This window comes from Sceloporus occidentalis, unplaced genomic scaffold, assembly GCF_023333645.1.
Source record: "Sceloporus occidentalis isolate IW3139 unplaced genomic scaffold, rSceOcc1.0.p SCAF_279, whole genome shotgun sequence".
Classification (NCBI taxonomy): Eukaryota; Metazoa; Chordata; class Lepidosauria; order Squamata; family Phrynosomatidae; genus Sceloporus; species Sceloporus occidentalis.
This window is the reverse complement of record NW_028317259.1, coordinates 387,138-415,093: the sequence shown is the minus strand read 5'-3', so window position 1 is coordinate 415,093 and position 27,956 is coordinate 387,138. Positions and strand designations below refer to the sequence as shown.

The following is a 27,956-nucleotide window of genomic DNA, read 5'->3' as shown; positions in this document are numbered from 1 at the left end:
TGGGTGTCTTCTTGGTGGTCCTCAATGAAGAACTTCGCTTATTTGTATATACAGTATGTTTCTTAAAGTACAAAACGTAGGATCTTTCTTTCCAACAGAAATAAATGAAGAAAGTGCGTGCATAAGCATTCTTTCACCCTGTAGTTTGTATATGTTGTTGGCTCAAGAGATTATCCAATGACTCATTAGGATAACACAAACTGCACAAAAATGTGTTAGACCTGTTGGGTGGCATACCCATGATACAAAAGGTTAAAAAAAAGTCATGAAATACTATTATTATTACATTATACAATTATAAATCGGAGGAGGAATAATAAGATGGAACACCAAACGAAGAATGTTGAAGACCAAAGTCCAAGCCCAGTAAGTGGTCTGGAGACAAAAGGCACTTAAAGCAAACTCTGTAATCAAAAATGAATGACGATCGACGGATAACATTTGGTAGAAGGTGTCGAGATGCTGTCATGAAACCATCAACATCGGGGAGCCTTTTCTTCTGTAAACTGCCACTTATAGAAGCGTTGAGCCCTTACATTGGTTGTCACACCCATCTGGGCCAGGATTTCAGCCTTTAGTCGGGGGTAATTTGCCGCTGCCTCCTGCTAATCTAGATCATGATAGACTTTTTGCACTTCGTCAAGGAGGAACGGAGCGATAAAGGCCAGTAGAAGTTGTTGGGATGCCACCATGAAACCATCAACAGCCATAACGTTGCATGTCAAAAAGTGCTTCTTTGCTATTTTTGGGGGATTGGAGGAACAGCCATGTTGCTGCTTTGTAGTATGTGAATTTACAAAAGTTCATATCATGTCTGTTGTCTTCAGACATTCAGGCTACTCTTTCCTCTTAAAAGATGTAGACCAAACCAATCGCAAAGAAAAAAATTTTTAGGAAACTAACTAAACAGGGATAATTCCTACCTAACAGTACTGGCCAGCTAGGCCGGTTCCCAGTCACACACGCACAAAAATACACCTATATAACAGCCAAGTATAAACAGCCAAATACTTGTCCACCTTAGGCTACATTTCACGTAGACCCTCTGGGTCGGTGGTCAACAGCCCTACTGAGAAAATCAGCGTCAGCATTGCCATGGAGTAAACCATCTCATGATCCTCGGGTTCTTGTCCCAACTGGTGGACATTAAGTGCAAGGGGGCATGGTCGGTGACCAGGGTCTCCGTAGCCCACTTAATTGTCCTTAACAGTCCTTCTGTATGGTAGGACCGGTGGTCAGCAGAAAAACTCTCATTAGACTAAATAGGGCCGGGCAATGTTAATCAGGTATTTACCCTAGAAGCTGATGAACAGTGTGCTTTCCATGCGCAGACTTATATACCTGCCCTCAACTAACTGGCCCCCAGTGACCCTGTCACATAATTCATAAATATTTTGGAATTTGGATGAAACTTTATAAAAAAAAATAATAGTTTATTATACTTTTTTTTGGGTTTTCCATCGCTTTTGTTTGATGCTTCTGTCACGACGCCTACTGTAGCAGCGAGCGGGTTTCTGGTTTCTCGTAATATGTTATCCATTACTGGGTGTACGTTAAATCCTTCTCGCCCCAGGCATGTTATCTCTGGAAAGGAGGCGTCCCAGACAGCTGCTGTATATATAAGTCGTTCCAGTCCACCTTTACACATTATTTTTGTTTAACCTCCAGATGATGAAGCTTTTCCTTTGTTTGGCCTTCCTGGGCACAGGAGTCTCTGCAGGTAAGTCAACGCTACCGAGCAGTTTATCGGCTGGGTATTCAATAAGGAAGAATCTTTCATTTATCTATATAGATATTCATTTAATTAATTTAATTATTTTTTATGTAATTAATGTTTAGTATCGCTTTTATCCATTCTTATTAAAAAAAAAACAAACCCTTGATGCAACAGTAACTTTCAAAGTAAATCGTAATATATTATTAAGCTTGTGTTACTCTTTTTCCCCAAAAAAACTTGATCTTTTTTTGTTGTTTTCTTAATTTTTCTCCTTTCATTTTCTTTGTTTTTTTTTTTTTGTTTTGTTTTTTTGCCCATATCTGTTATGGAGAAACTTAAGATATCACGGTGCAAAGATTTACATCTGAAGCCATAGAAACTATTCAGATGTCTGTGGAGTGTTTCCTTATTTTCTTGTGTTTTGCACCAAAATGTATATGTTTTTATTAATTTTCTCCAATTTCTTTTATCTACTGTATCTTCTCATCACAATAACGCACAAGCACCCAGGAACTTACTGTCTTATGATGTGTCGTGCATAGCTTTGTCCCGTTACTCATATATGTGTTGCTCCCATTATCGCCATTTATTCCCGCAGTACTGCAGTGCACGGTGATGCCTGGGAAGCTGAAGCAGATAGATGCCGGTAATGGGGAAGTTTATGGCGTCAATGAAAAGGATGACATTTACCGCTGGAGTGGGAATAACTGGGTCCTGATCCCCGGAAAACTCATTCATGTGAGCGTGGGACCCGCCGGCGTCTGGGGCGTCAACAGACAAACTTTTATCTATAAGCTGCAGGACAACAACTGGGTGCAAGTAACAGGTAACAGGAGCCGCTATGGGGTCCGATGTATGGAGGCACCGGGCTTTACGGGATCTGTGACTTCTTTCTTAATCTGAAAGTGCCGTGGAAAACAAATATATATTCTGTTTGAGAATAACCCCCAGCGCTGTATACAGTAACTAATAACCCCCAGCGCTGTATACAGTAATAACCCCCCAGCGCTGTATACAGTAATATAACCCCCAGCGCTGTATACAGTAATATAACCCCCAGCGCTGTATACAGTAATAACCCCCAGCACTGTATACAGTAATATAACCCCCAGCGCTGTATACAGTAATATAACCCCCCAGTGCTGTATACAGTAATATAACCCCCAGCACTGTATACAGTAATATAACCCCCCAGCGCTGTATACAGTAATAACCCCCAGCGCTGTATACAGTAATATAACCCCCAGCGCTGTATACAGTAATATAACCCCCCAGTGCTGTATACAGTAATATAACCCCCAGCGCTGTATACAGTAATATAACCCCCAGCGCTGTATACAGTAATAACCCCCCAGCGCTGTATACAGTAATATAACCCCCAGCGCTGTATACAGTAATATAACCCCCAGCGCTGTATACAGTAATATAACCCCCAGCGCTGTATACAGTAATATAACCCCCCCAGCGCTGTATACAGTAATATAACCCCCCGCGCTGTATACAGTAATATAACCCCCAGCGCTGTATACAGTAATATAACCCCCAGCGCTGTATACAGTAATATAACCCCCCAGCGCTGTATACAGTAATAACCCCCAGTGCTGTATACAGTAATATAACCCCCAGCGCTGTATACAGTAATATAACCCCCAGCGCTGTATACAGTAATATAACCCCCCAGTGCTGTATACAGTAATATAACCCCCAGCGCTGTATACAGTAATATACCCCCCAGCACTGTATACAGTAATATAACCCCCCAGCACTGTATACAGTAATATAACCCCCAGCGCTGTATACAGTAATATAACCCCCCAGCGCTGTATACAGTAATATAACCCCCAGCGCTGTATACAGTAATATAACCCCCAGCGCTGTATACAGTAATATAACCCCCCAGCGCTGTATACAGTAATATAACCCCCAGCGCTGTATACAGTAATATAACCCCCAGCGCTGTATACAGTAATATAACCCCCAGCGCTGTGTACAGTAATATAACCCCCAGCGCTGTATACAGTAATATAACCCCCAGCGCTGTATACAGTAATATAACCCCCAGCGCTGTATACAGTAATATAACCCCCCGCGCTGTATACAGTAATATAACCCCCAGCGCTGTATACAGTAATATAACCCCCAGCGCTGTATACAGTAATATAACCCCCCAGCGCTGTATACAGTAATATAACCCCCAGCGCTGTATACAGTAATATAACCCCCCAGCGCTGCATACAGTAATATAACCCCCAGCGCTGTATACAGTAATATAACCCCCAGCGCTGTATACAGTAATATAACCCCCCAGTGCTGTATACAGTAATATAACCCCCAGCGCTGTATACAGTAATATAACCCCCAGCACTGTATACAGTAATATAACCCCCAGCGCTGTATACAGTAATATAACCCCCCCCAGCGCTGTATACAGTAATATAACCCCCCAGCGCTGTATACAGTAATATAACCCCCAGCGCTGTATACAGTAATATAACCCCCAGCGCTGTATACAGTAATATAACCCCCAGCGCTGTATACAGTAATATAACCCCCCCAGCGCTGTATACAGTAATATAACCCCCAGCGCTGTATACAGTAATATAACCCCCAGCGCTGTATACAGTAATATAACCCCCCCAGCGCTGTATACAGTAATATAACCCTCAGCGCTGTATACAGTAATATACCCCCCAGCACTGTATACAGTAATATAACCCCCAGCGCTGTATACAGTAATATAACCCCCCAGTGCTGTATACAGTAATAACCCCCAGCGCTGTATACAGTAATATAACCCCCCAGCACTGTATACAGTAATATAACCCCCAGAGCTGTATACAGTAATATACCCCCCTTGCTGTATAAAGTAATAACCCCCCCAGCGCTGTATACAGTAATATACCCCCCTTGCTGTATAAAGTAATAACCCCCCCAGCACTCTAGAATGACTGAGCCGTTCTATTGTTCCCCGCAGGCTGTATGATAAGGAGTCGGGGTGTTTGTTTAGTAGATCAGGGCTCAGATAAGATGGGTAAAAAGACTACAACTGGGATAAAAAAAATACCCAAAATGATATAGAGAAGTGTTGGGGTGGCCGGACGCATTCATTTGAGGTTTTACTATGGGTATTTTATTAACCATAATATGTGGAATCTTCTAATGAGTTCTATTCGTTTGGGTTTAATGAGTTGCTAAAATTCAATAAGTAATCACCCAGTGCAGACGCGGGTGGTGTTTTTTTTTAAATGATTATAAAATATTTGTCTAGTGGGAAGAACGTCTGTATGGAGAACAAGAATCATGCTGACTTTAGGTCTTGTTTTGAGAGGAGGGGGTTCAAGGAAAGAAGCAACCTTTTCTTTAGAAGAGGACACACTAACTAATGACACTATTAGCGAGGAAGTTATACTCCGCAGAGGATAAATTATTTGGATTACAAGTATTTAGATATCATGATCCCGATCTTCCCTTGCAGGACTCCTGAAGCAGATAGACGCCGGTGGTGAGAAGTACCTGGCCGGCGTGAATGGCTTGGATTCGATTTACTGCTTGAATCAAGAACACACCATTTCCAGGTCTGCTTCCTTGCCCTTCCTCTTCATCGACGGGAGTCTGAAATATTACAGCTGCGGTCCTTTGGGCTGCTGGGGCGTCAACAGGATCAACCAAATTTATTACCGCTATGGCGTCAGTCCATCAGCCTGCCGTGGCAGCTACTGGAAACAGGTCGACGGCAGTCTGATCATGGTGGAAGTCGGCACAGATGGCTCCGTGTACGGGGTGAACTCAGCAGGCAATGTATACAAAAGGTCAGTGTCTGAGTAACGGTTCTTCGCGTGTTCATCACCATTAGCTCACTAAATATCACACCGGTATAGCGTGTAGGCCGCATTGACCTACCTGTGAGATCACGAAGACTTTGTTAATAACCCAACACTGTCGTTTCTTTTATGGCAGAGAGGGAATTTCTGCAGCAACACCGACTGGGACCTCGTGGACTCAACTGGATTTCTGTGGCGCGTTTAAACACGTCGCTTACGATCAGGGGAGTTTGTGGCTTGTCACTGAAAAAGAGGACATCTTCAAATGTACCATCGACGGTTCCGTGCTTCCAACACTCTGAAGAACTCAGAAGAATTTTCATAAGGAATTGCGTGCATTTAATAAAATTCTTGTGTAGCCAATGTCTCAGTGCTAATGCTTTTATTAAAAGAATGTTGAGGTTCATCTTTTTTGTCTTTTGAAGTCAACTTCTGTCTGTGTTCTGGGCAGCTTGATCTTTCCCAAATTCTGCCTCTTCCGGGGGGGGGGGGGGATATCTAAGTATTAGATATTAAAGTATGATCTTTTAAATGATTACCCCTGAATTGAAAGGGAGCTCATGGAGTCACCCAGTAGTAATCTCATCTGAAGTTGGAAGTTGCGCCAAGGTTCTAAATGGCTTCGTAATCATGGATGTTTTTTTAAAAAAAGTAAAAGTTTAAATTAATTGCCTCCATGTGGGATTGGAATAGTCTCCCTTCAATGTAGCTTCCAAACAGAACCCCCACATATATCAATGGAGGCGCATCCTAGCACAACTGTCCTCCCAATCCAACATGGAATTTTCTGACCATACATGCAGAAGATGGAGCCATTCACGTTTGGTGGTGGTCTTGACCTCGTTGAGTTTCATGAACCTAACTCAATATCTTAATCATGTCTCATTTATCAGCCTCACCAGAAATTTGTCTTGGTTCTAATGTATCTCTTACAAGATGGCCAAGAAGAACATTCATGATTACATTGGTAAATCTCAGAAGTCTGTGAATTTTATTGTTCCAAGGGTCTTCTAGTTGGCTTATTAATTATTTTATTTCCAAAGTCTTTTGTCATTCTGTATTGCTTATAGAACACGGTAACCAAGACCATATTTACCTTTAGTCCCACCGGCCACCCACTCCGCAGCTCCGTCCTTACTGCGGTCCATACAATGCTCTGCAGAGTGTTTGGATATGGTGGCACCGTCCTTACAACGCTCTTCAGATCGGTGGGATTCGGTGGCACAGTCTATAGTGTTATTAGGAGAGAGCTTCTGGATTCACCACTGCTTGCAAATTGGAATAAGACTGTCCAAAGAGTATGGTCGTGTGACGTTAATAATTGAGTCCATAAAGTATTCCACTAACGCCACGCCTCGGATTTGACTACGTAAGGCAAGCTCAGTCCTCCTTGCAGGCGAGGCTTGGTGGGGTTGGCCCTTCATAATGTATAACGAAGTCTATGTGTTGAATCTACAAATACAGTCCTCTTTTTTTTTGTATTTGACAACTTGAAGAACGTTGCATAAGTCTTGGAGATTGCCTGTCATGGAGAAGGAGAACAATCATTATTTGAACCTAATGGGGAACCGAGGGCTGGGAGATTTGTACAGTTGGTTATACTTGAAATATTGTAATTTTTACAGAGCGGGGATCTCTGCAACAAATCCTCTCAAGACGTCCTGGATTCTCGGGCCTATCTATGGACCTCTTAAGCATGTCACTTATGACCAAGGGAAACTGTGGCTCCTAAACCAGGAAGGAGACCTCTTCAGATGTGTTGAGTAAAAGACTTCATACAAACGTTGTCTTCGCGCTGACTGACGGGGACAGAGCTCGGCCGTTCCACCGCTACCGTCACACTTACAGCCTGCGATTACCCCCCTCCTTATGGGATTTCAGAATATGGGGTTGGGCGATGGTTCTTTATGTCTCCTGTCATTCTACTCAGTAATAAATTCATTTCAAGCCTTTAAAAACAATAAACGCCAGCAATAGTAACATTTCGTGTCTGCATTTCTTATTTTGTGAGTTTTGTGACGGCCACAGACACACAACAAGAACACAACTCATCATACTTACACCGCACAGCGCAGACAGATGCTCACGCACTCACAATAAGGGGGTTAAAACACACACATGCCCAAACATATTGCACTCCGGCATTGAATGGGTTACACTCTCTCCCCCAAAGCTGCTCACTGATTGGCTACATAGAAACTGAAAAGGAAAAAAGGCTTCTGGAGACATTCTGTGTTGTTTTGAGGTCTTTAAACCTTCAAATTAACAAATAAAATGACAGATATGCTACGGTTTATTTGCTTAACCCCTTAATGACAAAGCCCGTACAGGTATGGGCTCAAAATGCATTGTTTTCAATGGGTTTAGGGAGCTGTGACAGGGCCAGGCTAGCTGGCTCATGTGTCATATGAAGTTTAGCCGGGTCACGGAGCGCTTTTGTGTCCGGTTCCGTATACCGTGACCCGGTAATATATTATATTGTGTTTATTGTGTAACCGGCCCAGAGACTGATGTGGATTCAGCCCCAGCCTTCAAAGAGACGATCCTATAATCTGGCTGGGGCTCTTAATCAGCCAACACAGCCCTGTCTGCCCAGACGGCACCCGCACTACAGGGGGGATAACACAGGTGGGGGAACCCATTGTATTCTGTAATCCCCTCACCTGATACATCCCCTGTATACTGATGGGATTTGTGATGGGATGTGGCTGATGGGATTGGGGGTTGGGTTCGGTACACATTGCATTGAGATTGTATAAAGTTCTCTGTGTTTGTAATAAAGAGAGTTCTTCTTGGTTTACTACGAATGGTGGTCTGGATGATCCGTGGATAGCTGAGTGCGATCCATATGAGGGACTGACTGGTGATTCCTCAGTCCTTAAACAGGGGTACCCAGCCTTGGGTACGGTGACCCTGTAACAGGAGCGCCCATTGTCCTTAAGGGGTTAACATGCTACAGAGTGAAATTAATGTTCTAAGCGGGACAGTAGCTTTAAGTAAACAACTTTGATAGCAGAGCAGAGTACTGGGTGCAATAAAAGAAAAAGTGAAAGTACGAAAAGTTTCACTTTCATTCTGAGTTATTGGACCGCATCACTGGGAGGAATCGTCAGAAACACAGAAAGGCAACACATCTACCCGAAAGAGCTCTCATAAAAATCAAGCATTAAGAAGCTGCTTAAACGGTAACTATCGAAATACAAGACGAAGAAAGGAGGGAGAGCACAGAGGGGAGAGGAGGACGGCAGGGAGGGGACCTTGGATAGGAGAAACAGTCACGGTAGGGGAATAACTTTTATAGCCTTATGGGGGTATAATTTATTTATACAAACCATTCCTTCTCTCTATATCTGCATTTCTATTGTGTTCTCTACTTGTTCCGCTGAAATTAATAATATAGCACGTTTCTCCATGTATACTCCTTTTAAACCAGCCTATAGCTTATCCTAATTATAAATTATTAGAACTTGTATCCACTCCAGAAACATCACATCTAGTCGCCGGTACAGTCTAACCACAATCTCCCCTTCTAGCATTTCCCGTAACATCTCCAGCTTCTGCAAGCCACCATCTTGCCGCAAGCTCTACCCCACCCAACCCTTTGTTCATTTTATGTAAAGATTCCGTTTCCTTCAGAGAGCTACCGCTGCTTCTCTTTACACCTCATCAAGTAATTTTTGGTTTTGTCGAGTCCTGTTGAGTTGGGCTAGTCTGCATAGTTTATGGAAAGTTTGACCAGTTCTCCGTCGCTTTGACTTCTTATAGGCTGAGCTTGTGTTGCTAAATTGTGTCCAACTTGTTCTGGGTTGCTGTGAGTTTGGATCAGACAGCTACCAGATGGAGGCTTGCCTAGTAGCCCCTCATGGAGACCTGTTTGCGAGCCTTGTCATATGTATGTCTTATGTCATGGAAGGTCCATATCATGGAAAGTGCTTATTTCACATACAGTAACTTCTAAGCCATGCCAACAAAATCTGACAAAGCCCGTTCCCTCAACTCCTAGGTCCACCATGGGGGAAGTCCACATGCCAGATCCGGTGTGCCTGATAAAGAACCAGGATAAAGACACTCTAGTCATCAATGACGAAGCTATACAGATTCTTAATTCCATCTCGCAGCCTGTTGTCGTCGTAGCGATTGTTGGAAGATACAGAACCGGAAAATCCTATCTAATGAATAAATTGGCTGGGAAATGTAGTGGTTAGTATGTAATACCCTAAACAAGGATATTCAATATAGATAATTAAACAGATATTTCTGGACTTTTCAGTTCCTTTTTAGAAGTTTTCATTATTATTCTTATTCTTTTTTTGGAGGGCTACGTTTTCAATTTTTTTACAAATATTTACATTAATGAAATGTTATAAAAAAAGTAAGTTCTCGATATTATTCCCCTAGAGCCATGCACAGGGTGAGAACCCTTCTGAAGCCCATTTCTTGGATAATTAGCCTCTTTTCCCCCACCCATGCATGCGGTTAGTGTCTTTGGTCTGTGAATCAATTAATTTCATTTCCGAACAGGTTTTCTCCCATTACACGGTTATTTTGTTTCTAAAACACTCTCTATAGGATTTGCTCTCGGGGCGACAGTTCAGGCCAAGACTAAAGGCATCTGGATGTGGTGTATTCCTCACCCAACAAAACCCAACCATACCCTTGTGCTGCTGGATACAGAGGGATTGGGGGATGTGGAAAAGGTAAGTAAAGTTTAATTTTTACTAATGGGTTGTCCATGCTGTTCCACCATTACCTAAATGCCATTGACTTTTCTTTCTCAGAACTCTATGTATATGGCGCCACTTCAATGGCTCCAAGTAGCTTTCAGGTTCTAAAATAAAAGATCAAGATCCTTTGCTGATAGCTTAACCAAGGTAACCCAGCTCACGCCCCACATGTTCTAAGCAGTCTATCTCCAACTTCCATTTATCCTTTCCCTGTTTCCACCTTCACCAGTAACAGTCCTCTCGTGCCGAGTTCCCCTGTCTCATTTTGTGAGGCTCTGTCTCACCCTACATGACTTTAAAGATCCTTCAAAGACCAATATATGTGAACAATCCCAAGGATCCTCGCTGATATCATCTTATCTAGGTACTCATTTGCTCACTTTGAGTATTCAAACCATGGCCATCGCCCTTCAGTAACGAGTAATCGTCATTGCCTATAAAGATAATTATTTTATTACAATTAGAATATACTGAAAGTCCAGAATAATGGGAAATTTGATACACGATCATCTTGTTAGTGGTGGTATGGTCACCTAATAACATTGCCTTGTGTTACAAAATCTGCTTTCGTTTTAGGGGGACAGTAAGAATGATGCCTGGATCTTCTCTCTTGCCATTCTCTTAAGCAGCACCCTAGTGTATAACAGTGTTGGCACGATTGATCAAGACAGTCTGGATAAGCTACAGTATCTTTCACTTTGTCTATTCATCGATTACTTTAGAGCAACGGGTTAGAATGCTACGTTACTATTTCTGTCCATTGGGAATCCACTTCCACACTTGACTTTATATAATGTAACTCCGGGATGACCCGGGATGACCCCGGATTTATTGTGTAGAACATCAAGAATATTTGTCTTTGGAATTGTAGCTAAAGTATCTGATAAAAGGTAACCATGTATCCAATTCCACAGCACAAGAAAACCCTTCATATAGAGATAGAGGAGCAGAATTTCTACTAATCTTGTAGCTGTGTGTGCAGTTGCGCAACTACACTGCGTGTTGTACTTTAGAGAAAACTCAATTCTTTAGGAATTTGAGAGCATTTTTTAATATTTTCTAATAAATTCAGTGGGAATCGTTGGAACTGGTCCTCAAAGTGGGCAAACTTTATTTCTATTGATGTCTATCTGTCAGCCGCATTCTTCGCTGTTCCTTAAGCTCTCCTAGTTATGTGACGGAACTCACAGAGCTGATAAAGGTGAGATCGTCAGCAACAAATGAAGAGGAAGACGAATCCGCAGATTTTAAGACGTTCTTCCCTAATTTCATATGGTGCGTCCGGGACTTCTCTTTGAAGCTGGAACAGGATAACAAACTAATCACTGAAGATGAGTATCTTCGCCGTTCCCTGAGACTCAAAAAAGGTACTGATGCTTGGGGATAATTTATGTTGATTAACTACTATGCCAATGTCTGGAATTTTAGATCATTCCATAAATCTCCATTGTTTGCATTGAAATTGTTACCAGCTGTTCTTTTTCTTACATTAAGCTGAAAGTTCAATGGGAATTATTAAAATTTTACATCTACTTAAAGTTCTTCCATTGCTTGGAGTGCAACAGTTTGCGCTTACAGATCACGTGATCGCGTCACGTATAATTTACCTGGATGTTCATAACAGAAATTAGTTATTAATCTCTGTATCAATATTTTTATGTATATTCACTTTTCAGGATCTTCAAAAAGTATAGCAGAATACAATCTTCCCCGGGAATGCATCCTCCATTATTTCCACGCGCACAAGTGTTTTGTGTTTGAGAGTCCCGCGTATGGAACAGACCTGCAACGTCTGGAGGAGTTGACCGAGTCTCAGCTATCTCCCAGCTTTCTACAGAAGGCCAAGCAATTTTGTGAATTTGTCTACGAGACGAGCAAAGTCAAAAGCTTGCAAGGAGGACATAGTGTTACAGGAAGGAGTGAGTGACCTCATAAAGTGTCTGCCGATGTGCACTTTATAGCAGTAGGGTAACTCTAGGGTAACTCTACCCTTTTGCCTGTCTTTTATGTCCTAGTGCTGGGGTCTCTTGCCACCTCTTACGTGGAATCCATAAAGAATGGCTCCATTCCCTGCATGGAGAATGCAGTTCTGTCTCTGGCAACAGTCGAAAATACAGCAGCTACTAAGGAAGGTCTGTCCATCTACATGGATAAAATGAGCCAGGGAGACATTGTGTTTCCCATGGAGCAAAAAGACTTCTTGAAGCTTCACAGTGATTGTGAAAACATGGCTGTGGAAGCCTTCCTAAAGAGGTCTTTCAAGGATGATGAGCAAGAATATCAGAAAAAGCTCATGGTGAGTTAAACTTTAAGCTCCAGAGAGGTTGTCCATTATGTCCTCTTGTTTTTGGGTCTGCTTTCGCCAAAATGGCATATCAACAAGGTAAGAATTTTTACATGGAACACATTTTTATTGTAAACTAGCCCTTTTAAGAAAAAAGTTGCTGTGAAAAGGGATATAAACTTTTCTCGGGACTGGACAGGATAGAAGCCATATATGTTTACATAGAAGGTATATATGTTTGTGCAAATCTACAGCATGTAAACAATAACAAGTATTTGTTCAATAAAAAGGTTTTTCTAGGAAAAAGACTGATGATAACGGTGCTCTTATGACTTTACTTGGCCCTCTCTAAAAGTTGTGGGGGTTTTGTTGTTTTTTTTTTCTTAACAGATTGACCTAAGTCAGAAATTTCATGAATTCCTTAGTATTAATGAAGAAGCTTCCATCAAAAAGTGCAAAGATATTATTGAGGAACTCGGTGCTAGTCTAGAGCAAAGAGTAAAGAATGGCGACTTCTCTAAGCCTGGGGGACATAAAGAGTTTGTTGCTGAGAAGCAGAGAATACTGAACAACTATGAGAACATCCCCGCAAAAGGAGTAAAGGTGTGTACACTGGCCATACACTGTATTGTTTGCCACCAAATCCTAACACCCTGGATCAGCCGGTCCTGACATAGTTGTATTGCTTCTCATAGAGTCGTTACGGTAAGACATTAAATTCACAGAGACTCCGCTGCACTTTATGGCCTTGATTGGACACCATTAATGTGGTGGCACAGTGGTGGGAAGGCTGCCATCCACACAGCTTGGTTAGAACTTCAAAATCCCAAGACAAGAAACATACATTTATGCATGTGAGAGTGAAGATGAATCCCTTTTAAAATCCATACAAATGCTTAAACTTAAACCTGCACCCTTAAACTTAAGGCCTGCCATAGAGCCCTGAAGGCCGTCGTGTATCTCCAACATTTCATAGCCCTTTTTGGAGGTCTCCCCAGGTTCTTCTAAGGAGCGCTAAGAGGGAGTAAGGACTCCTTCAAAGAATCGAAGATGTTCTTTGTGTTCCAAAATGCAGGCCAAAGAGGTCTTAGAAGAATTTCTGAAGAACATGGACAGCATTGAAAAATATATCCTGAGTACGGACAGCTGTTTGTCTAAAATTGACAAGGAAAGAGAATGTAAGTGAGATTAGAAAGTAAGTGATTCAGCTGATGAGTCAATAGCAGATACTCAAGGGGTAAAGCTGCATTTCAAAACCCGATAGATAATACTCGGGTTAACATGATGTAGGTGTAAGTCAACTGGAACTCTATGAATTCCACCTCCAATGTAGGTGTCACTTCTCCTAAGTTCCAGAGGGTTAGATGTCTACGTGCTCTCGTTCCCCATCAGTTTAAGCACTTGGTGGAGAATTGGAGAACTTGCCAAAAACATAAGGCTTTAAGTCTCCAAGATGTGTAATAGAACAAGTGAGGGGCTCTACCCCTGAAGGTAAATGCACAGGGGGGGTGATAGAGAGGAACAAGTGTTCATAAGGTCCTCAAAAGGTTTGTGACAACAGTCTTGAGTGTTTGTCTTTTTTTCTCTCCAGTGGAAAAGATGAGGAATGAGGCTCTCGTGTACAAACTGCAGTTGGAAACTGAGGGAAGAGAGCGTTTACAACAAATACAAGAGGAGCAAAAGAAGAATCTTGAGGCTCAAATCCAGATGCTGATGAAAAAACTGGAGAATGAGAGATCAGAAATGAAAAGAGAATTTGAGTGGGTGATTGACCAGAAACAGAAGGTATATTGAAACAAGGACACTCAATACTAGAAGAAACAAGACTTTCAAGTGAATGAAAACTCTTAACCATAATTATTATGTTTTATGGAACCCTGAACTCAATGAGTTTCACTGGGAAGATGGCTGGGGCTAAACGGGACTTTTATGATATCCCAGGTTATCCCCACCAAGTTCCTTCAAAAGTTGACCAAGTGTCGAGTCTGAATTATAGTAAGTGGAGCTGTGCCTGAGCCAGTTAAATAAATGTGGCCCCGTTGACCTTATACATATCCAGCCATACATATTCTCTAACCATGGGACAATACTTTGTAACATTTTATCAGGCTACCGGTTATTTTTCTTCGCTGATCTTTAAGACTTTGTTGGCGCCTTTAATCTCTGTCTTTACTCTTTACTATTACGTGTCTAGGAAAAGGATATTTGGATGAGTCAAGGTTTCAAGGACAAGGCGGGCATGTTAGACATGCAGATTGAGGATCTGGAAAAAAAGAAAGCCGAGACGGGAATGATAGATATAGTAATGAATGGAGTCAGCCTTCTCGCAAACGCAGCATCTCTTGTGTTACCTGGAGTATGTGGAAAAGTAGCCAAAGGGGCCGCCATTCTGTTGAACCATTTTTGGAATACATAGACCATCTTTCTGGAGCGTAAGATGTGTTTGGTTATCATTAATTACTTTGTTTTGCTAGTTATTAAATGTAACAAAAGCAAAAAAAAATCACCCTAAGAAATAAATATTTATATAATGGACATTATCTTAACTCTTGGGTGGGGGTGTGTGGAGTTAAGAAAAAAAATTAAAAAAATCTAACAACCCCCAAGTCATATGGAAAAGACATTAAAATTTATCTGGAATTTTACAAGATTTTATTTTGATTTAGATAACCTTTTTTATTTTATTCAGAAGCTTTCTTTTTTTTTTCCATAGACAAAGGGACCTGTTAACCAAGAACAACAGACGCAAGACATGTTAACTCGTTCTAGAATTGGTGCAAGAAAACAACAAATTTTAAATCATTAAACATTAAAAATATCTCTTATTTCGAAACTCTTTTTTAATTGCACAATACACAACATATAGGTTGTACTGTACATTTTTCTTAATTCATATTAAATATCGCATTCCATGAGTAGAAACTGACTTCCAAAAAATGGCACTTTTTTATTTTTTTTAAAAAACCCCCATTTTTTCTTTGTTTTTTTTCACGTGTTGCATTTTTTATTTTAACCAAAAACTGAAATTCAAAACAGATATATAAGGAATGAGAACCGACTTTAATACAAAAATCAGATTAAAAAGGTTTTCAGAAACATCAAGGTGTTTCCTCAAACCAGTTGTAGATTTCGCTTTTGACCCCGTAATATTTTGGATACTTGCCATTTGTATGAGTTCTCGCTCAGTTATCTATTAGAAAAACACAGTGACTTTTTATCATGCTGCCCATGGGCAACAATAGAATGGCTCAGTCTTAATCACCCAGCTGGACACTCTGACTAATGAAAGTCTATGAAGCAAGGGACTTACATTTTTGAGGTAGCCGCGATTCACCAGTCGGCCACTAGAGGGTGCTGCTGAATGTGCCCATTAATCTTTCGGTCCAGGAAAGTTGAATCCGTTTAAAACGTTGTGGCCAATCATTCAACAAACTCAAAACTCAATACCTGTTCTGCATACATTGATGAAACCATTTAACGACAATTCAGTTCCAGTTCATTTAAACCCCTTTTCAGTAGATATTCATGGTTTACCAACACTGGGCATCCCACGTCCCTGTCTGTTTTAAATAAGCGACCCTCCATGAACGCCACGTTGATGATGAAGAAGCGTTAGGAATTGTCTGCCTCGTTCATGGGGTCTGGGGGTGAGAGCATTTATGGTGCAATCTTTTTTTAACGTTGGCTCAATGAGAGGTATCACCTTGGACTAAACACTCCATGGCTATATCCGTTTTCCTTGTTTAATTATAAATAATGGCTCTTTATAGCTCTGTGGGGGGGTAAAGCATGACAAAGAGTTGGTGGTGGGTTATCACCTTATTATGAATTGTTATCTCTGTCAACCCCTTTGCTGGACCCCCTCATGGACCTTGGCCAAACTATTTCTAGCCCCAACACAGCACATCGCTTGATCCGAATGGATACTCGTAATACCCCTTTCTAGTGTTCTTGCTCTAGAATGCTATTTTTACCAAGAAACATAGAACCTGCCGGCAGATTGGCACCCATTCGGCCCCCCCGTCTAGTCGCCCGTTTCTCCTGCTGTAAAGATCAGTCGTTGGTTTCGTCTTAGATTCAGGAGCTGTATGTCTATCCCATGCATGTTTAATACCCCCGCTGTATTACCCTCTACCACTTCTGCCAGGAGGCTTTTCCACTTATCCACGATTATGTGGAATTTTATGCATTGCGAACCCCCATTATGAGAATGTACGAGGAATTAAAATGCCTCAGAAATTTTATTTACTGAAAAATGATTTGTACCATGAGATGATCAGACCTTACAACAGGTAATGATTGTGGCTAAAAAATTATATTCTGATTATAATAATAATGATTTCTTAAAGATTCTATCTGGTTATAAAATAATTTTTTAATTATTCTATCCAAACAGGAACTGGAGGATGTAGTCATCGCCAGTAATGGCAACTACAACGAGTCGAGTCGCAAATATCGCAAGATCTGGCAAGTATTTCTTGGCACATTTGAAAAATCGTTTTCCTGCGGACGTCGTCCTGCTTGTTTGTGGGGTCTGGGGCTTAATAAAACCAAAAAGAGAGATAAAAATAAAGTTAATTAATGTTACGTCAACTGTGAATTAAAAAAGGTAAAATCTTTGTGGAAAAATACTTTTTAGGGTTTGAATGCAAAACTTATTTTAAGCAAATGAAGTTACCTTCTGGTTAAGTAGGATGATACGTTTTACTTCGAAATACCTGTAAGCTCATCTAGCGAATAAAACGCTCTTTCTTCCCATCTCTAAGAATGTTACGGGTTCAAACATTCTAGAAGTTTTTATCGGCCAATCATTGAGCCCGTTAAAAGTAAAGTTTTATGTTGTCAATGATAACATTCTGGACGGTTTGGTTGGTCTCTTTTAAGTCATTTCCAGAATTGGTATAAGGGAGAGCTAGGGACTCTCATCCATATGTCCAGGAGAGGGTGCCTGGAGCTCTTCGTCCTCTGGTGGAGGGGCTTCATAGTGATGTGGGGTTAGGGATAGCCCCCCAGATAGCCTTAAATACAGCTAGGAGTAGTGGAAAGGAGTCAGTGTGAGAGAAGGCATGGCCAAAACTTGGAGACTCTGGGAAGCAGAGATTCACCCGGAGACTCCTGGTGAAACCCCAGAGATCCCCTAGGTAAGGCTCCTTCATGTCCATGGGGAGGTATATATGTTACAGGGAACTCTTGTTGAGTGGAGAGTATATTATTTACTTTTTTTGGTCAACCAAATTGTACAGGGTTCACCTACACTGCATGGATGCAAACATACCAACTGGCTCATCTATTCTTTTCGAATCACTTTTTAATAATATTATTATAAGTTTTACTTACTGGAGTAGCACTGGGCAGTGCACCAGAATCGATGAAGCCATTCACAGGGTAAGGAGCTTGATGCTGAATTTAAACACAATTGCATTTTAATTCTAGAATAGAGTTGAAGACAAAGAGCAGGAAGAGCATTTCCCTTTTTCATTTTATAGATATGGTCCATTGCATGGAAGGAAAGTTGGGTTTGGAAGATCAAGAATAAGGTTTTAAAATGAAATTGTGAAATTCTAGTTTGTTTGGTATTTAATGACTGGAATAAGGGTGATCTATATAGAAAATGATGAGCTTTGTCCATACATTGGAACTCCCCAGGTGAGGTTACCTGGAGCCCCAGATAAATGGGCTGTGATAGTGGGCATAGCCAAACTCCACTATCCTGCTTGGAGAAAAAGGAAAGAGACTCGAAGACTCTGTAAAGCTTTGTCTCACCCGGAGACTCTGCGTCAAACCCAGAGAGTTCCCAGGTATGGATCTGTCATGTCCATGGGAAGGTATGGAAGTTATAGGAAGGCCATAAAATGGAGTGGAGAGTATAATATTGTGTGGAGTGGAGAGTATAATATTGTGTGGAGTGGAGAGTATAATATTGTGTGGAGTGGAGAGTATAATATTGACTCCAGACTGGATATTGATCCAGTCTGCCATTTTTTAATCACCTTTTAATTATTCATTCTCAAAATAATAATAATATTATTATATGTTTTACTTACTTGAGTAGCGCTGGGCAGTGCTCCAGGATTGATGAAGCCATTCATAGGATAAGGAGCTTGATGCTGAATTTAAACACAATTGCATTTAATTCTAGAATAGAGTTGAAGACAAAGTGCAGGAAGAGCATTACCTCCCAGGCTGTTTTCATTTTATAGATACGGTCCCTTGCATCGAAGGAACATTAGGTTCGGGAGATCAGGAATTAATTAATTTTAATGGGATCTAAACGTGGGCAAGTCTTCGAAAACAAGAGGTATCAGATTGTAGCGTATTACAAGGTTGTGTAAAGCTGTGAAAAGACCTCGTCGTTGAGTAGGTTCTCCTGCTCTACAATGACTACCTCCAATCAGGAGATGGTTAAAAGCCTCATAGTAACAAAGTAAGATGCATATATTTTGTAGAAATTAGCTAATTTGTGATTAATATACAATGTTTTCGAATTATTATAGCAACCGCGTAACATAAGGAATTAGTCTTCTCACCGGGGTATAGACAGGAAGAGCGTCAGGGTTCGGAATATAATCAAGTGGCTGTAGAAAAAAAATATATATATTAAATTTAATTTTTCCTTAGGTAGTTAATCTAATATGTAAATATGATCTTGTTTTAAAAGTATTGCTCCAGTCGTAATAATCTCTTCTTCTTTGTTCATATTGTACACAAAGTCCGAATGATCTCTGAGACTCACCTGATACGAGAAGCCTGTTGACTGTACATAGGAAATTGTTTCGGGCTACAGAATTATAGAGAACATAAATGGGAAAAAATTAGTATATAACATCTTACATTTTTATGAATCAGTACATATTTAGCACACTGCAAATTTCGATCAAATAATAGATACTTTGAGGGGATTAAACATGCATGGGATAGGCATATGGCTCCTGATTCTAAGACCAACGAGGTTTAAGGCTTTACAGCAGGAGAAACGGGTGACTAGATGGGGCTGAATGGGGCCGATCCTGTTTCTATATAGTATTTGCCCAGAAAGGGGCACTTTCTGTATTTTCTGCAAATATGTGTTTTTTTTATTATTTTTTATTATAATTTATATTTTTTTTTTTTTATTTGGTATATTTATATATATATTTTATAATATAATAAAATAATATAATAAAAAATATAATATAAAAGCCAGAACACTGAACGGAAAGCACACTTTCACTATAGTAGGCAGGTAGGCATGTATTAATTATAACCCCGCTCAATCACGCCACGTTTTGTTTGTAGGACGGAGAAATACTAACCGTAACCAATCCACTGGGTACATATGTCAAAGGATACGGTGAGTAGGTAGGGTTGAAAATCTTAAAGAAATAAAACGTAAAATAATCTTAACATAAATTAATATGAATATTTTATTATGTTATATCTACTTTATTTAAAATTTTTACTCATTTTTTAAGTCTAATTATAACCAAGAAGGCTTTTTTTTTTGAGAAATTAAGAAACTCTATGTCTCCCACATTTATAGGATTCCATATTTTATCTTAACCAAACTAAACATATATATATATATATATATATATATATATATATATAATTTTATTTTATTATATTATTTATGAATATATTATGTACATAAAGTACTCGAACTCAAGATTTTTTGAAAACAAATATTTGGAGGGCAAGTTCCGAAAACATGTAATTATGAATAAGAAAAATACAAACCATATCGAATGCAATTGGTTGAGAAACCTGACTTTGGAAATATGTACCAGGATAACCTCCCGGCATCTGAAAACAAAATAAAATATGTATTGTTAGAAAGTAAATTGTGAAGACGCAATTAAGAATAACATCTCTACATCAGGAGAGAAGCGGCAGACTAGATGGGGCCGACGTATTAAAGGACAAAAAGAGGTAATAATCTGTCTAAAAATATTAGTATCTGTATATATTACATTTGTGAAACTCTATTTGGTGGACCTCCAAGTTGAACGTCACATAGGATCCTATCAGCACTAAACATGGTTCCTATATGACTATTAAAGGTGCTAATTCACTAAATATTAATATATTAAGCAAATTTGCCATTTTCTACTTTCCAAAAAGAAAATTTCAGCAAGCACGATTAGAAGTAGGAGCAAGAGGGAACAGCACCTTTAACGTACGTCAAGAAACTCCCCATATCGCTTATACAGGCAAGACGGGTAGGACTGAAATATTTAGAACAAATAGTAATAAAAAAAATACACATTTTGAAACATAAGTCTACCTTAACTGTCTAGGAACATTTCTAAAAGAGCAAAAAAAAGATGACCGGTGTTCTTACCGCATATGAAGTATTGGTGTAAGAGAACATGGTAGGAGGACGATGTATATAATAATGCATCCAATAACGCTGGTGCTCCTCCGTACCCTATTTATATAAAATTCTGATAATTGGTAGATTGTCAAGCCTTATAATCAATTCACATTCCGGCAACTTTCAAAATACCTTTAGCAAGCGTCTAATTAACTTAAGCAGGTAATAATTTGATCGCTTGAGCTCACGGTTAACAGCAGCGTACCCGGGAACTTTCTAAATGACCTGACCCTGCTGCTGTTGAATTATTAACCCTTTAACGGCCCATCGTGAAGATTCTATATAGTCACTCGCCAAACGTGTTACCCAAATGCCTCAAGTACCAGTCCTCGTGGAAACGTTATAAATAAATAAATGCCGGTTTTAGAACAGGTCCATTTTTATTTTTTATCATGTGAAAACTAACTTTATTTTTTTGTTAAAATAAACTATGTTTTATTATTTTTATGGTTTTCTTGTATCATTTTTGTTTAAATATCCTAAATTTAATGTTTTTAATTCACATTTTTATTTTTTTCCCTTTTTTTTCATTGTTATACTCTTGCATTTTTATGTTATGGTTTTGTTATTGGGGTTTTGTTCATTGATTGTAGTAGTTTTCGGGGAGACTCGCTTCTCCAGGTCACTAAGGGGAAACTCAGGGGCGCGGGAGCGCTGTTGCATCACGCCCCGCCCACCTCCCCATTAAAAATATTACGGTAACGCACACTTTATATCAGCGGGACCGCCCACTTACATGAGCGGGACCTCCTACCTGTATCCCGATAGGGGGGGTGCCGTGTAGCCATTTATGATATTTTATGGTTGATATGGTATGATAAGCTTATGGTGGAATTGATATAGCAATTCCTTTCTAAAGTTTGTACTAAAAAGGTTCAGTCTTGGGGATAAACTAAGATAATATTCCATATTTTTCTTTCCATACCAAAACAACTACCAAAATCAAAACATAGAGTATATTTGTCAATTCAATTTGGAAAGCTGTTAAAAAATTTGGGAAACACTCAACCCACAACCTTGATTCATAGTTAGACGTAACTCAATATATATATATATATTAAATGTATCTATAAAATATTCTTCTAGCTGGGCACCGAGTTCCTGGTCACAAAGTCCATTGGGCCTCTGGCTCCAGGGGTATCTTCCCATGGCATCTTTCCACCCATTCCTTGATGTATCAACTTTTTGGGGTCACATAATCATCTTGTGTTGTAAACATGTTTTGCATATGATGCGTAGGTCGTGTCACTCCTATTAAATCCATGAAAAGTATCCATAAACCACGAAGCATTTGGTTATGCCAGTACGTCTGTAATCTGCTTCTTGATACAGGGGATTCCTATTTGTTTATGAATGTAATTAGTAGCTGTAGGTGTTTCAGGATTTCATTAATGCTGTAATACGGGGTTCGCCCTGTCCACTGACATGTAATACCATACTTTCCAGTTATAATGGAAAGTGAAAGCAAAAGTAGACAGTAGATCCGGTTTTAATCCAGTTGATCATGTTTATAGGTCATTTCTCTGAATTCTCCAAATGCTCCTCATTTGTCTCACTCTAGAATACATCATTGTTCTGTGGAATGAATCGCTGCTATAACATAATAATAATATTAATCATATTAATAATAATAATAACAATGCTGTATTACACCAAGGTGATTGGGGCACAATAGTCATGTTTTCTGCTTCAACATACATGTGATATTGTCTCGTAGGGATACAACAACCGTTTCCGAGCAACTCGGCCTGCAGAGGGAGGGAGGTAGGGTTCTGAGCAGTTTGGCTTGTGCAGGGAGTGGGGGACAAAACAAAATTAAACTTGCTGTTGGCCTGCGGGGGGGGGGGAGATAGAGACAACCGCTCTGAGCAACTTGCCCTCGGAGGAACAGGCATGTGAGTCCCCCTGGCAAATGGCAGGGCAAGGTACACCTCGGAACAACTTGGCCTGGGGAGACCAATGGCTTTAGCGCCAGGATTTAAAGGTCCGTAAAAGCAACTCTATTGGTCGCCGGCAGGGGGCTCCTCTGACATCAACCAATGAAGGACAGCTGCTTAAGGGAATACTTAAAATAGGCTAAAGGCAGTGACTTTATGGGGAGGAAGGGACCAGGGAGATTAGCTAGGAGATATTTACTGATTTTGTCTTAACTAATAGGCTAGCCTAGTATATATATGAATATTGGTTTCTTCGTGTTGTGCTTCTTCAGCTTCATGTAAGTTTTCTCCGCCGCCATATTTGTTTTTTATTCGGTTTAAACAAGGAAAACACAACGTTCGTGTTCGTTTTCATGTTCTCCCGAATACGATTGCACAAGTCTACTAAAAACGAAGTGGGTCAAAGTTCCCTTAAATATTAAAACATCATAAAACAGCAAATAGTTAAACTAACTCGGCTCCAAGAATCAATTAAATACAAAATATCTGAATTATTTTCATGTTTTATTTTCTTTTGAGTGTTTTGACAAGAGCATATTTTTTGGTTTAAGAGATTTTAACATGTATATAATCATTCATATACAACACACATATGATCCTTTTTTTGTCAGTTTGTGAGTTTCGTCCTACTTTTCAACGCACTTGTTTTATTGGCAACAGTAGCGCGCCCTTTCAAATGTATAATTAATAAATATTGGTTTTAAATGTCTTCTGGAGTCTTTCACACTTTTTGTGTAGCAGAACCGCATGGTCAATGTGTTTATATTGTATTTACTACTACTACTTGGCTACTGAAAGTTTACATATTTTGGGGGGTCAATAGTCTCTGTTCTATGTTTGCCTAAATATAAAAAATACACCAAAACCATGAAACTATTGATTGCAATTTATTTATTAGAAATTAATGTTATTCTGAGTCCCATCCATTACCTTTGCTTTCTATTCATAATAGGCACAGCCAGTATTGTATAGGGTCTTCCTGATGACTCTAATAACATTGTCAATCTATACAACATAGCATATATATAAATGGTATATAGTGTATAAACAGGGTAGGCCAAGCTTCCATATGCTTAAAGGAACTCGAAATAAGAAATAGAGTAGTGGGGTGGAATGTCTTGATAAGGTAAGAGGGGTTCAGGAGGGGAATGACTTGTCAAAGGTCGAGGGAGGGTGATCTCGACCTCCTCGTTTTGAGGACTTAAGATGAGCTCTGGATGGAAGCGCAGAAGGTGGACATCTCCATTAAATGTAATGGTTCACATATATATATACAGCGCCGGAGATGATTCCAACTGCTTTATTCTGGATTCCATGTAGTTAGAGGGACAGGTGGTATGCCCACTTAAAGGCAATTTGTAGTCCAGATGTGGTAGGACCAGCTAAGTTGGTTCTCAGATCTTTTTTGCCTATTCCACATATTATACATAGCGCTTTCAGAGCATTTTTCGTAGCTGTCTCAATGTGAGGTCTTAGAGGATTTTGTTCTCCGTTACGACTTCCGTTTTTTTGAGAGAGGGGACGGAGGCGGAAGTTTCCAATGGCGGGATAGACTTCTGTTTCTTGTTGGATACAAGGAACGTTATTGTTCAAAGAAAAGGACCTACAAACGATGTGTATAGTTCTCTAGAAGAGGCAATTGTCTAAGCCAACAAAACGGCACTGAACATCTAGAATTCCAAGCCCAAAACCTGGCACATAAATCTACATTAGGCGACATTTCTAGTTAGTGTTAATTAAAAAATCATCGAAAGTCCCGCAATGGCAACACGTTGTACAATCTTCTTGACTCTTTGCTTCATTTTACTCTTGTTTGTATCATTTTCCGGATCGGTCCCGGATGAAGTAGTTTGCGTTTCTTTTGTTTGTGATTTTCCATCAGTTTCCTCTCCAAAGTTAAAATTTACCTGTTAAAGTAACAACAATCCCATTTTAGTTGACAGTGACAGTATTGTATAATTAGTTAAAAGTCTGATATTTTTAAATGATTGAACCTTTGAATTCGCTAAATAAGAACGAGAATCGTTCATGAATAACGAATCATGAAAGAGTTCAGTTCAGTTTTCTTCTTCTCACTCACCGACATCTTGAAAGGATAATTTGTGGGACCATTTTGAGGTAAAAGCGGTGGTGGCTGAAACACAATAAAAACACAATATAAACTTGGTTTTGACGGTCAATTTTAAAGATTAAGGACAATGAGCGTGATGTCTTTTGCATTATTATCGCCAAGCTGCTTGAGGCAAAGAGGTACAAAAAAAAAAATTCAAAAAAGCAAATTAAACTATATTCAATTATCAGATTATTTTATTTATTATTGATAAGTCTAAATTTAAGATGAGCTTAGGCTAGACTGTAGTTGGTTAAATGAAACCCATCTAAACGGAAGAAGTAAATAGCGAACAGGCTCATCTTAAGAACGCTACAAATAAAACGGAATATTATTATTATTTTTAATAATATTTTGTCTTACTATTATTATTATTACTATTATTACAAGGACTATTAGCACATGAGGCCTGGTCAAGCCTGTCCTATTCATTTGAGGACAATCGCATAATATAAGAGATTTAGATTCTTAAAATTTTAAAAAAGGTTTGGGGAATATAAATCTCATCATCCTGAGATATCAGAGCTGACGCATCGTTCTAAAGTGCCTTCTATTTTACTCAAATGTGAGTGCATCACTGAAGCAAACAATTTCATTTATTGAAGACAATATAAAATACATGTATTTGGTCTTTTTTCCTATAAATACTAATGATGTGTAGACTTATGGAAGTCCTGGAAAACATGGCTGATGTGGTCACCCTGGTGCTGAGGGACTCTGCATATCTAGCATAATATTACATATACTCTACAGCACCAGGGCGGGAAAACAAGGGGCTAAAACTGTTCTGAGGTAGCCTGGAGGTAATAGAATAAAGTTTCTTTGTGTGACTGGGCACACAAGCACAGAAACAAAATGGAGGGAAAGTAAAGAGAGGATAGTGAAGCCTGGGAAAGGGAAATAGGCTGAACAGCCAATCAGAGCACAGTGTGTGCCCTAAAGCCCTCCCACTTCTCCTGTCAGGTCACAGGGAGAAAATGGCAGAGCGCTGTGTGGTAAATAGGCAGTGAGCTCTAGATTAAGGTCTAGGTCTACTACAGGACAGGCCTCCCTACCGCTCTACAGGCCGAGGGCCCCGACCAATAGCGCCATATACCCATCGGTTAATCTGGCCCGATTTTTTAGCAGACTGGGGCTGTTTCTAGTGTGGAAATATACTTCTTTATGATTCTAGACTGATTCTAGATTGGGTTGGGTTGCCCAGCTACTAACTTGTTGACGTAAAACAGAAAAAAAAATGTTTTCTTGAAAATAACCTCTTATTGTGTATTGTCTAACAGATACAAACTTAACTCAAGAATAACATCTCGGAGAAAAAAGAAATATAATCAGTATGTTCATTTATTTTGGTGTCAATTCTGGAATAAACAACATGCGGCGATGAAAAATGAGTATAGTCCCTGTCATCCGGATGTAAGTGTCACGGCCCCGTACGGAGCATGTCCCCCGAGTACCCGCCACTAGCGGGTACTCGATACTTACCTCCTCGGTCCTCCGACACCCACGATCCCCCGGATACAGCGGGACGACGCGGCACCGATGCCTCATGGTACCGGTGCTCGGCGGTTCGTAACAACGAACCGCCACAGAGAGAAGGACGTGCGTGGTACTGCACGCCACGCCCCCCTTCCTCTCTCATACCCCTGTGGAGACGCCGGAATGTCCATTGGACACCGGCAAGACAGGAGGCGGGGTCTTGGGAAGCGGCACATTTAAAAGCCGAGCACTGACACTCATTCAGTGCTCGGTTGTTTTAACGGTTGAGCTCCCTATTACCTTGTCCTGGATGTCTACTTACCTGATACCTGTTGCCGAACCTTGCTTGATACCTGACTACTCTCTCCTGATACCTGTTGCCGAACCTTGCTTGATACTTGACCATTCTTACCTGATACCTGTTGCCGGACCCTGCTTGATACCTGACTACTCTCTCCTGATACCTGTTGCCGAACCTCGCTTGATACTTGACCATTCTTACCTGATACCTGTTGCCGGACCCTGCTTGATACCTGACTACTCTCTCCTGATACCTGTTGCCGAACCTTGCTTGATACCTGACTACTCTCACCTGATACCTGTTGCCGGACCTTGCTTGATACCTGACTACTCTCACCTGTTACCTGGATACGCTGGACTTAATACCTGTTGCCAGACCTCGCTTGCTATCCGGCTGCTCTGGTTCTGGTACGTGTTACTGGACTTTACCTACATTCGGCTATACACTTCGCCCCTATCCCTGCATACTGGTTTCCTCACCTGACCCCAGCATAATATAACAACCGAGCCTTTATGGAAACCGCGGGGTTAGCGGAGACTGTTGCTGCTCTCTCACAGCAGATGGCAGCGCTCACCCAATCGTTACAAGAGGTCCAAACCGGTCAGAACCTTTTGCAACAACAAATACCACCAAGTCCCTTGGTATTACAGGGGGCAACCGCTCCAGAACCACAGGTAGCCATGCCTGATAAATATTCCGGGGACCGCAAAAAATACAAGACCTTCATAACTTCATGTCAGATATTATTCAACCTGAAACCCAGGTCCTATCCTTCGGACTATGTAAAAATCCAAACGGTCATCTCCTTGCTGTCGGACGAACCCCAACTCTGGGCCCATCACCTGCTCCACAACAACAGCCCAGTTCTTGAGACATGGGCTTCGTTTCGTCAGGCCATGGACGCCTTATACGACGAGCCATTTCGTACCACCTCCGCTACAAGCGCAATAAGGGCGTTACGACAGGGTAGAAGACCCGTGGAGGAATACATAGCAGAATTCCGACGTGTATCCCTGGAGACAACGTGGAACGAATCTGCCTTGCACGACCAATTCCGGTTGGGGCTATCGGACCCCATAAGGGATGAATTAGCCCGCACCGCCATACCATCCTCTTTGGAGGACTTCACCAGACTGTCCATTCAAATAGACAGGAGATTACGGGAAAGAAGGGCGGAACGCCAATCATCACCTACATCCTCTTGGCCTAGCGTGCGACCCCAAAACAGAACCA

General features: G+C 40.5%; 2 protein-coding genes across 2 annotated transcripts; both read left to right on the top strand.

The window, feature by feature from the left end:
- Positions 1-1,668: 1,668 nt before the first annotated feature.
- LOC149275577 (fish-egg lectin-like) lies at positions 1,669-5,840 on the top strand. The gene is made up of 4 exons (XM_089504563.1): positions 1,669-1,720; positions 2,316-2,543; positions 5,193-5,526; positions 5,675-5,840. Exons 1-4 carry the CDS (start codon positions 1,669-1,671, stop codon positions 5,838-5,840), a joined length of 780 nt encoding a protein of 259 aa, XP_089360689.1.
- Positions 5,841-6,098: 258 nt separating this feature from the next.
- On the top strand, positions 6,099-26,238 carry LOC149275576 (guanylate-binding protein 1-like). The gene is made up of 13 exons (XM_089504562.1): positions 6,099-6,114; positions 9,559-9,738; positions 10,108-10,235; positions 10,839-10,948; positions 11,433-11,629; positions 11,939-12,181; positions 12,278-12,558; positions 12,937-13,149; positions 13,622-13,724; positions 14,138-14,331; positions 14,741-14,848; positions 16,943-17,017; positions 26,227-26,238. Exons 1-13 carry the CDS (start codon positions 6,099-6,101, stop codon positions 26,236-26,238), a joined length of 1,860 nt encoding a protein of 619 aa, XP_089360688.1.
- Positions 26,239-27,956: the final 1,718 nt, after the last annotated feature.

Bases quoted from the DNA above. Each gene is read 5' to 3' on its own strand.
- LOC149275577 (XM_089504563.1), top strand. From the start codon at position 1,669: ATGATGAAGCTTTTCCTTTGTTTGGCCTTCCTGGGCACAGGAGTCTCT. The intron at 1,721-2,315 runs GTAAGTCAACGC...TTATTCCCGCAG, and splicing joins GGGCACAGGAGTCTCTGCAG to TACTGCAGTGCACGGTGATG. The intron at 5,527-5,674 runs GTCAGTGTCTGA...CTTTTATGGCAG, and splicing joins GCAGGCAATGTATACAAAAG to AGAGGGAATTTCTGCAGCAA.
- LOC149275576 (XM_089504562.1), top strand. The intron at 9,739-10,107 runs GTTAGTATGTAA...CACTCTCTATAG, and splicing joins ATTGGCTGGGAAATGTAGTG to GATTTGCTCTCGGGGCGACA. The intron at 10,236-10,838 runs GTAAGTAAAGTT...CTTTCGTTTTAG, and splicing joins GATTGGGGGATGTGGAAAAG to GGGGACAGTAAGAATGATGC.